Raw genomic sequence first — 12316 nt, 5'->3', positions numbered from 1 at the left:
TATATATCTAATTCCACTCAAAGTACATCAGAATAAATATTATTCATTACATAACAATAATGGACTCTTTTAAACAAAACTGTACAAATATTAAAGTGTTGTCTATGCTGTATGTAATATATTTTCTTCTTTCATATAGTTCACAGACACAGAAAACATATAGCCAACTGCTTATGACAGCTAAGGTTCTTAGGGCTACCCTATCTTACCTATGTAACAAGATAACTAATGATCCAATTATGTGCTCTGTAGATCTGAAGATGCTGGCAGAAGCATCTCTACACATAGGGGTACAAGTGCTCTGGCACTGGTGAAGCAGCAGGAACCGCAGCTGTCAAGCCCTTGCAGAGTATGCCACGGGCATGCAAGTTTTGCAAGGGAAGGTCTCCTTGCCCAGGTCTGGCTCTTCAGTGTGAAACTGGACAGTCAGATCTCAATAGTAAAAATGAAGTGTTGATACAACCAGCAGCACAGAGCTGCATTGCAAGCACTATTAGTAGTGCTGTTTCAGCTTCACTAACATCAGTGCCTGCCAGTGCCATAGGATCAAACGTTAAAGCTTCAACCAACTTAGAGCTGTGCTAGAAAATACACTGTCAATTCAATCTCTTTCTTCCAAATCTTAGAAAGAGAACACAGAAATAAAATTCTGCAGAGATTATCACACATAATATTATGTGCAAAAAATAAAGCTGCAACAGGGATCTGGATATCTAGTGATAAACTCTTCTACATGCTTAAGCTAATACGTGTTTTTCTTTGTTTAGTTTCACCTTTTAACTCTAGCAGCACCACTCACTCTCTGTCTCACTAGCAATTTGTTTTATAGTTTGAAGAAGTTTTCAAGTAGATGCAGCAAAGCAACACAACTGAGCTGGTGGAAAACTATTTTAAATAATTCTTTATAAATGCCCTGGGTTAATTTAGATCTCAGAAAACACATTAGGAAATTAAGCAGTAATGTGAGCTAATTCAAATTTTAATTTGTCAAAAAGAATGATCCAGCCACATAGTTAATGTAAATAGAGACACAGTATAGAGAAATTAATGAGGTTTTCCTTTCGTGGAATCTTCAAGGAGTGTGGATAATTAGCTTCTTTTGTTATTATTGCAGGAGAATCTGGCATTGTCTAGGAGGTGCAAAATAGCTGTGGCTTTCTAAGTGATAATGTGTTTCATTTGTCTTTTTCTAATAATTATTTACATTAAACTCTTCTAGGATGATGCCGCACAACCACTGAATCTTTCAGCCCGACCCAAGACGGCTGAACCTGTCAAATCCCCAACGTCACCAACACAGAGCCTCTTCCCTACTAGTAAATCAAGCCCGGTGAATGTGGCCAATAAAAGTGGACTTCCCAGCCCAATTGGTGCAGCTCTGGGAAGAGGATCTTCTCTAGGTAAACTCAGAAAGGAAGCAATATGAGTGATTTAGAACAGGGGAGTACTAACTCCAGTTGTGGGTGATCTTTTCCCCCACCAACTCAGTCCCATGTGTATTAGGATCCGGGAAAACCAGGTTTGTCTCTGCTCAGCCATGGAAGTTCCCTGGGTGACCTTGATCTAGTCACAAATTCTTAGCCTAACTTACCTCACAGGTCTTGTTGTGATGGGAAAAAATAGAGGAGAGGATGTAAGCTGCTTTGGATCTCCACAGTAGAGTAAAGCAGTACAATAAATAAATAAATAAATCTAAAGAGTGCATACTTAGGACTTCAACAATTAACTGCATTACATGATCCTGAGCATGCTATTTTGATTAAGACTGTAAGAAGCGCCTTGATGGACTTGCTTAGTCCGCTATCTTTTGCAAGAACCGCAGCTACCAGTAAGTAAAGTGGTCTACTTTCCACATCAGATCTTGAAAGAGAAATTCAGGTATCATGAGAGCACTAATTTCTAAAGGTGTGCTTTCCCATCATTTTGTTGAGATTTTTGTCTGACTTAGCATATCCTGTTCCTCTCAACAGCCATATACCCTTTGATAGTTCCTGTCCTTTCCTCAGTAATCTTCACATCAGCCTGAAGAAGATATGGGATCATTATAGGTGGGAAAGTTCACACAGGAAACCCACCCCCACCCCCAAAACGTAGATTTGTTGATTTAACTGCTGTCAGTCCTGGTTTTTTGTTCATATGCATACATGACCCAAAGGTAGGATTTAAAGTGCAAAATAACATTTCAGGCTTTAACAATAAGTGGGGAAATCTGCTAACCACCATCATTGTCCTCCACCTTTCAAAACAGTGATTTCTGAAAAATTCATTATACAAGTTTTATTTTGGCATCAGAGTCAAAAAATAACATAGGGAAAAGGCAGATTTATGCAATTTTATCCTCCATTTTTATGAGAAAATGTTTCTACGTATGAACTCTTGTTCCTACATTTGTAACATAAGTCAGTAACATAAATAGAACAACCTGGTGAACCAACCATGTTTCTTTACAAGTTCTATGATTGTATGTTAAGCAGCTGCTGGCATTTGTACCCTAATCCCCTTTCAGTCCCTTCTCTTTCAGCCTGTTGTAGAGTATTCATAATTGAAGTTCAACAGTAGAAACTGGAACTGGAGAAACTCTGGCTGCATTTTCTCTTGCAGTTGGCTTTAAGGAGCCAACTCCAGTTCTCCAACTAATAGTCCCGAGTAGAGATGGGCACAATCAGAAAAAAACCCCGAACGTGATGTTCGTTGTTCGTTGCCATCCATGAACAGGGACTCACGAACACTTACGGGCATGCTCTGTTCATGAACATGTCCGTGGTTGGATGTTTGTGGGGGCCAGCAGGCTCTCCTCCAGCCATCATCCAAGTTTGGTCAAGAGCCCTACTGCACCACTCCCAGAAACCTTACCTGAGCAGGCAGCAGGAAAGGTACCAATAATAAATAATAGCTTGGCCCAGAGCCTGGCAACAGCCCTGGAGCCTGAAGGGGTAGATCCCTGTCCCACCACACACAAAGAAAATTCAAGCTCCAATGCACTCTATCAAAATGCCAACAGCAGGTGTCGCTCTCCCTCTCCACTGTCTGCAAAGTCAGAACTGGGAGCCCCCCTCCCCCCGGTCTTTGCTTGTAACAAATTTGGAGCTCCACACTTGAAAGGAAGATCTGCCTATCAAGCTAAATTGGGTTTAGATTGGGGTTTCCAGGGTAACAGCAGGAGTTCAGACAGAGTTCAGACAATCCCTGCCTAAGTTGCCAAGGGAATTGATTGCAGGTGCCAGACTGTCTGGCTTGACGAACAGCAACGAACGAAGCTTGCAATGACCACCTGTTCATTTAGAATGGGGCCTCATGAATAGCTTGTTTGCGAACAGCAGATTGGGCTGTTTGTGGCTAGTCCTCCTGTGCACTGAAAGGTCATGTGAACATATTTAAGCTCATGAACCTGAAAGAACTTCTGTCCATTTTCTTGTTTTATAGGATTCTCCAAAAATACTGGATATGACAACTGCACAGTTGCCTGCACAATAAGCAGAAAAGAAATATATAAAATTCTATAAGCTTTCACTACAATAGTTTATATACACCAAAAAGTGAAAGAGTCCTATCTTTTGGTCTGGGATGAATGTATGACCCCCCCTCCACACTTCCCACTCCACATTTCTATGTCTTGTTAATATAGTGGATTTATTGTGAAAGACTGCCGTACCCAAAGCTACTATCTATATCATAGAAAAATACTTTAATACTTGAATAAACAACTAATTAACCTTATGATAAATTTCACAAATGTTATGGCAGCATTTACCATAATGTGCTACTGTAATTCACCATGGACATTGCAGAACAAATGCCAATATTCTATTGCTTCTTCCACTGTTAGCATTCCAGCTGAGTCTAAATCTGCAAACTCATGCCTCTCCACAGTTAGAAATCAGTCACAGAGAAACAGCATGAAGAATACAATGTACTGGGATGTCAATTCAGAAGCTTTTTAGCAAGAAATATAAATTCTGACAAATGCACATATTCTTCCTGCAAACACATTCCTTTTACATTCCTAAGGACACTTACCTTATATTAAGCCCCATGAAATATAGTGGGGTCGGCGGGGAGGGGAATGGAGGGCAAGCCAAGGAAACACTGAGCCATCCTTAGCATCTGGCTAAATGGGCTCTGGACCATGAAATTTTCATTCATAACAAAATGCTATTACTCCTAGAGCAGTCTCCAGATCCAGTGACTCTTATGACTATCATCAGATAAACAGAGCAATCCTATGAATATTTATCTGGGATTATGCCTGCTCAATAAAGTGAGACTTATTTCTAAGTAAACCTGCATAGGAGTGTACTGTTATTGTACAAGAAATATTCCTTCTGATCAACCAACATAAACCAGACAACAAGTGATTTTCTTAATATCAGTTTGCACTGGAGAAAGTCTCTTTTACCAAAAAAGCAGATATTGGGCCAAAACATACAGATGGGAATGAGACTTCTACAGAAGTCTCCAGCACATCCAAAGAGTTGTCAGGGATTTTCTGTGCCTTTTTAAAGGGCCTCCCTCACAGTTATCCCGCTTGCTCTTCTCTGTCAGTTTATGTACCATGGACAGCTGAGTGCAACCCTCCATGCCTTGAAGCTCCTGCTTCAACAATCAAGGAGCTTTTACTGCACCAGGGAGGTACTTGGTGGGGATTGCAGACAACTAATGAGGATGATGCCTCTGGATAGAACTTTAGGGATGTGAGTGCCCATTGAAACTGAATAATTTGGATCCCTCTGTAGCATACAAAAATTAATAGGATACCAAGACTGAGACCTTCCTCCTTTCAAGCTTTTTATTGTAAAGGAAAAAAGAAAGCCTTGATCTGAGGAGAACCCCACCTGCCTCCCCATGAAACAAAGAGACGGACCTAAGAGACAGTGGTCGAATCCACATTCACCCATTACCCGCATGTTTATCGGATATCTTCCGTTTGCCTCCAATCCGCGATTTTTTCCTCTTCGTTCACATTCCTGCTTCCAATCCGTCTTTCTCGCGCGTCCCTCCAGTCACACGGCCGCTCGAAAACCGCTTTTTTGGGGCGGGACCTTTTTTTCCCGCCCATTTTTTTTATTTTTTTAGCGCACTTTTCCGTTATTTCGATCTTGCCTTATAAAGAAACACCATTGAAGATAATGATGCCTCTCTTTCCCCCACTGACAGCACTGATGGCTCTCTCCCGTTTCTTTTTTGGAAATTTGGAAGCATGTGGGAAGCTTTCGTGGGCATTTCCTATGCAGGACAGTTCAGTGCCTGAATTTTACTGACGTTTCACTTCCTTGGAGTGTCATTATTTCAATATTTCATAATTTCTATATTACAGTACTATAAAATAAAAAAAATAAAAAACAGTTAAAAAGGAAGTTTTGCAAGTCCGTTCTGAGGATGGCTTCACCCCAAAATGATTTTTCAAACTACCAGATTTGATTCAGAAACAGCATAATCAATAAATTCAATACTATGAAGTCAAAAACAGTCTTTTGCAGACTACGGAGCACTTGCAAGTTGAATCAGCCAATAGGAACTCTCGGAACGGCCGGAGAGACAGGAAGGGGGGTGGTTTTTAAAAAAACTGCATAAATTGCGCATTGGCCCGTTCACAGCCACCGTGAAACTCCCGTTGAAAACCTGTGACCACATATTCAGGAGAAATGCGAAGGAAATGCGTCTGTTTAATGAGGTAATGTGACCGGCACTCGGGATTGCGTGGGGAATGCGGGGAACATGCGACTTAGAATGAGTAATGTGGATTCGACCAGTGTGAAGTTTGCCTAGTCTCCTTCCTCTGAAGGCCAAGTGGGTGGCTGGCCAACCACTACACTTCATGGGTAAGGCAGGTCTTGCTCCAGGTGACCCAGTGTGGGATGCTGCCTTTAAATCTTCTGTCTAGGCTGTGGAGCTCTGAGCTTGAACTGGGGAAGGAGACATCACTGGGGAAGGTATGTTATCACAGATGCATGTGCTTGCTTCACAGTGGGCTGATTTGGGCCCCGAACGGGCTCAATTTGGCCCACGTGTGAGCCCAAACTGGCCCACTGCGAAGTTCAGGAGCACTGTTGGGGCGGCGCAATGATGTCACTCCCGGGAATGATGTTGTTGCTCCACCTTGAGACCATGCCCAGGTGGCCTATTATCCCTGTTCCCCCCCCCGCCCCATACAGCCAGGTGAGTGGTGGCAAAGGGCAGATGGTGGGAGTGGAGGATCCCCCTCCCCCACTGGAAGACTTGGGATCCCTAACACACACACACACACACACAACTCCCCACCTCCTATGTCCAGCAGGCCCCAACTGCTCTTACTGCTGCTCACTAAAGCATGCTAGCAATGTTTTTAATTACCAGCTTTGCTGGGGGACTTATTTGGATAGGGACCAGAGGCAGGGAGGGTTTAAGCCACCCCCTCATTCCATGCTGAAGGATGTCAAGTTGCTCACAAATCCCAAACCTCCTCACAGCTGCTGCTTCAGCTTATTTCTTATCAATATAGCACACCGACATGTACCAACTTACCTGGACAGCTGTTTCTGATATAAACATAGAAACTCCTTCAAAATATTAATCTTATCTATAATGGAATCCATCAGTGAAAAGAATGAGAGTTTGTTTCTTGCTAAAACCTGCTGATAATTTTTTTTAAGTATCTGATCATGAAAGAATAAAAATCTATTGTCTAAGTTTATTTACAGCCTTGAACTGATGTTAAAGTAATAACTCTTATATTCTCTCTCACATGCTGTAACATGCCATTCCATGACTAGAATGTGTAGAATCCAGTGTTATTCAGTCATAATGGAACAATAATTAAAAGATGTATATTATTGAAATGGGCATCTATATTTGGTGGTTTGCTCATATTCCTTTTAAAAAACTTATTTGGGCACCTGGCTTAGAAAAGTATTATGTGTTTTCTTAGTAATAATTGAGAGGTTGTGTGTGTGTGTGTGTGTGAAATTGTTTTCTTATAATTTTGAACTTCTTTTTCTTATGAAGGTTCAGACTTACATTCATAGATACCTAAATATTATGAGAATAATAACTGTGCTTGTATTCTGCTGTTCTAGACAGATTAGTTCCCCAGTCAGAACAGCAAACAAAGTCAGTATTGTTATCTCCACAATACAGCTGGGGAGCTAGGTCTGAGAGGAGTAGCTTACCCAAAGCCACCTGCTGAGCTCATGGCAGTAGTGGGATTCAAACTGGCAGAGTGCTAATTTATAGCCCACTACTACTATGCTACAACAGCTTTGATAAATTTCTGAGCTGAATGGAGTACCTCACTCAGGCAAGTCAATGTAGGATTAACCTAACTCATAGAGCTGTTGTGAGGGGTAGTGGAGGCTAATTCATTACCTTCCCCCAAGCACAAGTTGATGACACTTTTAAAAATAAAATAAGTGCAGATTATATAAACATAAAAATATAGCATTAATATATAGTTTATAAACTTTTCCTGAACAAATACAATAGGTATATGTTTATCAAAACACACTTATTGGAATTTTCCCTGAAAAGGAGGGGAACATTTTATGCACTACTTTAAAATCATATTTCAAAAATAACCTGAAATAAAGATTTTGTTTCTGTTATTTGTAGACATCCTTTCCAGTCTTAACTCACCTGCCCTATTTGGGGACCAGGATACAGTAATGAAAGCCATTCAGGAGGCTCGAAAGATGAGAGAACAAATTCAGAGGGAGCAGCAACAACAACCACATGGCATTGATGGAAAAATTCCCTCCATGAACAACATGGGTATAAACAACTGCAGAGCCGAAAAGGTAATGCCTATTTCTTGTCTCATTTCTGCTGCTCATTTTATTTCCAATTTATCTGACCAATGGCCTGTAAACTTATTGTAGCAATTGTTTTTAATAAGCACTGATGCTTGGTTAAACAGAATTATTATTTTTCTATAAAAAAATTTAGGAGAGGATTGTGATTGTCTCAAAAAGAAAGCCGTTAAGGCTTCCCAAATTACAAAAATATCATGTGACACATATATTAAGATAGCAGGCTAAAATGAACAAGTTGGGCCTATTTGGAAATTATAGAACAGCACTTCTGAGAAGTAAAGCCATGTTCAAATATGCTCAACTGTGAACACTGTGATACTAATGTGAAAAGGTCCAGGAATTTTTTTCCCCTCTACAGTTTGAGTCACTGGAACAATCTGAGGAAATCTAGAACATCAGAACATAGGAAAGCCCTGCTGGATCAGACTAGTGGTCCATAGTCCAGCATCCTGTTTCATACCCTAAGGGGGCATAGAAGCTTACTTTAATGTTGCCTCCTTAGCATTGGTATTCAGAGGTTTGCTGCCTTTATGTATGGAGGTTTCCTTCACTCACCATGGCTAGTAGCCGTTGAAGGAGTTCTCCTCCGTTAATCTGTCTAAGTCCTCTTTAAAGCAGTGAATTCCACAATTTAAATACTCATTGATTGAAGAAATATTTCCTTTTGGCTATCCTGAACTTACTGCTCAAGATAGGCAGACATGGGGACTCAATGTGACAAGAAATAAGGTACAAGGAAGAGTTTCTGTTGGTACTCATTAATTTGCAGGATGAATTTTGAAGATTTAAGAATGAACTTACTCCTCAGATGAACAGGCAGTAGGCCTGCTAGCATGAGGCTGGCAACAGGTGTGAGACTTATTGTTGGTGGGGGAGGCTTGCCAGTGACATAATAATGTTGCAGGTTGCCAGTATGGTGTATTTAAAGTGTCGGATTAGGATCTAGGAGCCCCAGGTTTGAATCCCCATTCTGCCATGGAAGCTCACTGGGTGACTTCTGCCAGTCACACGCACTCTGCCTAACCTACCTTACTAGGTTGTTGAGAGGAAAAAGTGGAAGAGAGGAGAATGATGTAAGTCATTTTGGTTTCCCAGTGGGGAGGAAGGCTAGGTAGAAATGAAGCAAATAAGTAAATTATGACAGCAACCAGGTGCTGTCAGCACATTGCAGCAATCTATAGAGTTTTGTCCAAATGCTAAGGTGTCACTGGTGATGCACAATGTGACATTACCACATTGAAACAGTGACAATTGCCCTCCCATCCCCCTCATTTTTTCTTTGATCATCTAGCTAAGCAATGACAGGAAAGACCCAACGGGATGTGGCAATTCCCCACCCAATGGGAACTTGGGAAACCTAACTGGTGGTATATTTGAATGGATTTGTGATTGCTGGATCAGACTAGTGGTCTATAGTTCAGCATCTTTTTTCATACCTGAACAGGGCATAAAAGCTTATCTTAATGTTGCCTCCTAGCATTCCTTCAACCAACCTCCCTCAACCAGCCTCCATTCCACTGGTATTTTTACATACGTTCTGTGTTGGTGCCAAAAAAAAGCATTTTAGTCTTTTCAGACTCACAAGAAAAACACCAAAATATCAACTAGATTAGGCAAAACTCCCTCCTTTGCTGCCAGTCTCCTATCCACTTGTTAATCACAAAATAGTAATAGTAATAATAACAATAATAACAACTTGGGAAGTGAGATTATATGACTGTTGGTAGAGACAGCAGAGGACTTTTCTGTTCTTTCTTCAAGTGGAAATTAAACTCAGACGTTCTATTTTCTGTCAGCAGCAATGTGAGTTGCAGCTCTCTGTCTCTTAAACTGAATGTGAAAGCAGGGAAATCTTTTTACCAGCATTTGAAAGAGCTGGAAAAGTGGAGAACTAATACAATTAGGAAACAGTGGAATAAGGAGTTGAAAGGAGGTGATGGTTAGTTATAATTAGAGATGGGCACGGACAGCAATATGAACAAAAAAAGCCACGAACAGCCCAATCAGCTGTTCACGAACAACCTGTTTGTGAGGCCCCATTCTAAACAAACAGGTGGTCGTTGAAAGCTTTGTTCGTTGCTGTTCCTTGCTGTTCGTTACGCCAGACAAGCTGGCACCTGCAATCAATTCCCTTGGCTACTGGAGGCAAGGACTGCCTGAACTCTGTCTGAACTCCTGCTGTTGCCCTGGAAACCCCCATCTAAGCCCAATTTAGCTTGATAGGCAGGTCTTCCTTTCAAGTGTGGAGCTCCAAATTTGTTCCAAGGAAGCAAAGAGCGGGAGTGGGGGAGGGCTCCCAGGTCTGGTTTTGCAGACAGTGAGGGAGAGACAGTTGCTGTTGGCATTTTGAGAGAGAGACAGGGAGAGTGCATTGGAGCTTGAATTTTCTTTGTGTGTGGTGGGATAGGGATCTACCTCTTCAAGTTCCAGGGCTGCTGCCAGGCTCTGGGCCAAGCTATTATTTATTATTGGTACATTTCCTGCTGCCTGCTCAGGTAAGGTTTCTGGGAGTGGTGCGGTAGGGATCTACCCCTTCAAATTCCACGGCTGCTGCCAGGCTCTGGGGCCAAGCTATTTTTTTTATTGGTACATTTCCTGCTGCCTGCTCAGGTAGGGTTTCTGGGAGTGGCATGGTAGGGATCTTGATGGCTGGAGGAGAGCCTGCTGGCCCCAGCAAACATGTTTGTGAACAGGTCATGTTCATCAATGTTCATTGTTCATTGATGGCAACAAACAACGAACACCATGTTTGGTTTTTTTTTCTGTTCATGCCCATGTCTAGTTATAATCCTCCAGTATAGACTGAAATCCAGATACTCCTGCATAGAAAATAGAACTCCAGAGGAATATTTTCATAAAGGGTAGATTGCTGCCAATACTTTTTGAGGTGTCAGAAATTGAATGTATATTTGTAGAACGTTCAGTAGTATTTGAAGAAGTAGTCAAATGTGCTGATTTGGTCCTAAACACATGTGGGAGATGGTCTTTGAGAGTTTTGATGTTAGAAGGCATTCCAGCAATACAGAAAGAACAAACAACCGGAACCAGAACATCAGCGTTGGTTCCTAATGCTGCTATAAGTGGAAAAAGAAGGCTAAAAATGACACAGATACCAGGATATTAAAGTGAGTACCACTCAGCCACTGTTACAAATGTCTCTGATTCCGTGCAAAATTGTAGCTTTTACTCATGGCTGCTGATTCAGAAGAACTCAGTCTGGCCAAAATAAAGAAGAAAGACAACATATTAATCAGACATCAGTCTTTCTGTTGAGTAAGGGTTGTCATGGCCCTTTTGTCACAAATTCCAGGCTACTTTAATATTAATTTTGAAGTTTTGTGTGGATAGGAAAGTTTTATAAGAATAATAACTAGGATTTATTTCTTTATAAGATATTTGGATTGAAGAATTGTACAAACATGAAGATTCCTGGGAGCTCATGGACAAGTCATCCATCAGCTTTTTTAAATGATAAAGTTGGGTAATAAACCTATTGTAGCCCTTGGGATGGGGTTGGAGAGAAATTGGGGATCGGGCTTTAGAAGAATGTCATAAATGCAGACATGCAGATGAAATAATCCAGCATGCCCACAGTAACAACTCCCATTTTCTGGCAGTGTCTGACATGAGCAACATGGCACATTTTTCAGGTACAATGCTTTATTTAATTATTTATGAAAGCATTTTAGGCTGCTTTTATCCTGGGAGGGATCCCAAAAGGCTTACAAAAAGTAGGGTGGAGAATCCAATTTAAACATTCCATTTTATGAAATGTTACAAAAACTTGCAAACAGAAAACAAATAGATGTGGGTTGGTCCCTGTCCACCAACATGTATATCACAGCTCCAAGACTACAAGCCTTTCAACCTGTACTCTAAAGCTTGTACTTCTGGCCCAACTCAAGCTAAATACCTACAGGAAAAGGAAAGAAAAAGATGGGATCTCAGCTGCTATCAGCAGCCCAGCAAGATCTTTTTCATCCCCCTACCCTGCACCAGGAAGCAACTTTTGTGCTTGTCTATGCACCAGATAAGATTTTACTTTCTTGGAAGTACTGCCTGCTCCCACCTGAACCTATCCAACAGCTATCACTTTTGGGTGCCCTGTTTCACGTGCCCCAGACTTTTGAGGTTAGGTGAGTGGTAAACCAAGACAGACCAATTAGGCCATGGTTCCAAAACTGTGGAACTCTCTCCCCAGGAATACTTCTCTGTCTCCTTCTGTCATGGTCTTACACCAGCAGATGGAGTCTTTTCTTTTTTCTGCCATTCCCTCAATGATCCCTCCTTCCTACCTTGCTTTTTTTTTTAATATGTATTTTAGTCATGATATTAGTTGTTTTTATGTTATGTTTTTGCAACATTTTAACTGTTAGCCATCTCAATGGTCCTGATTGGGCAGAAAGGCAGCATACAAGTTTTGTAAACAAATAAATAATAAAACACATGGCTGTGTCACATGAAAGGTTTTTCATGGGTCACATGAAAGGTTTTTCAGCATCTAAATGAGGAATATGTAGAAAGATTTGATG

General features: G+C 41.1%; 1 protein-coding gene across 1 annotated transcript in view; it reads left to right on the top strand.

Moving 5' to 3' along the window:
* Positions 1-12316, top strand: part of SOX6 (SRY-box transcription factor 6) — a 572111-nt gene that overhangs the window by 437315 nt on the left and 122480 nt on the right. Inside the window, exons 10-11 of the mRNA XM_054970704.1 lie at positions 1220-1400; positions 7585-7769. Coding sequence (XP_054826679.1) covers positions 1220-1400; positions 7585-7769 — 366 coding nt within the window. The remainder of the gene's footprint in view (positions 1-1219; positions 1401-7584; positions 7770-12316) is intronic.

The sequence above is a fragment of the Eublepharis macularius genome, chromosome 2 (assembly GCF_028583425.1).
Source record: "Eublepharis macularius isolate TG4126 chromosome 2, MPM_Emac_v1.0, whole genome shotgun sequence".
Classification (NCBI taxonomy): domain Eukaryota; kingdom Metazoa; phylum Chordata; class Lepidosauria; order Squamata; family Eublepharidae; genus Eublepharis; species Eublepharis macularius.
Note: the sequence above shows the minus strand (reverse complement) of the source record. Positions and strands in the feature narration are given on the sequence as shown.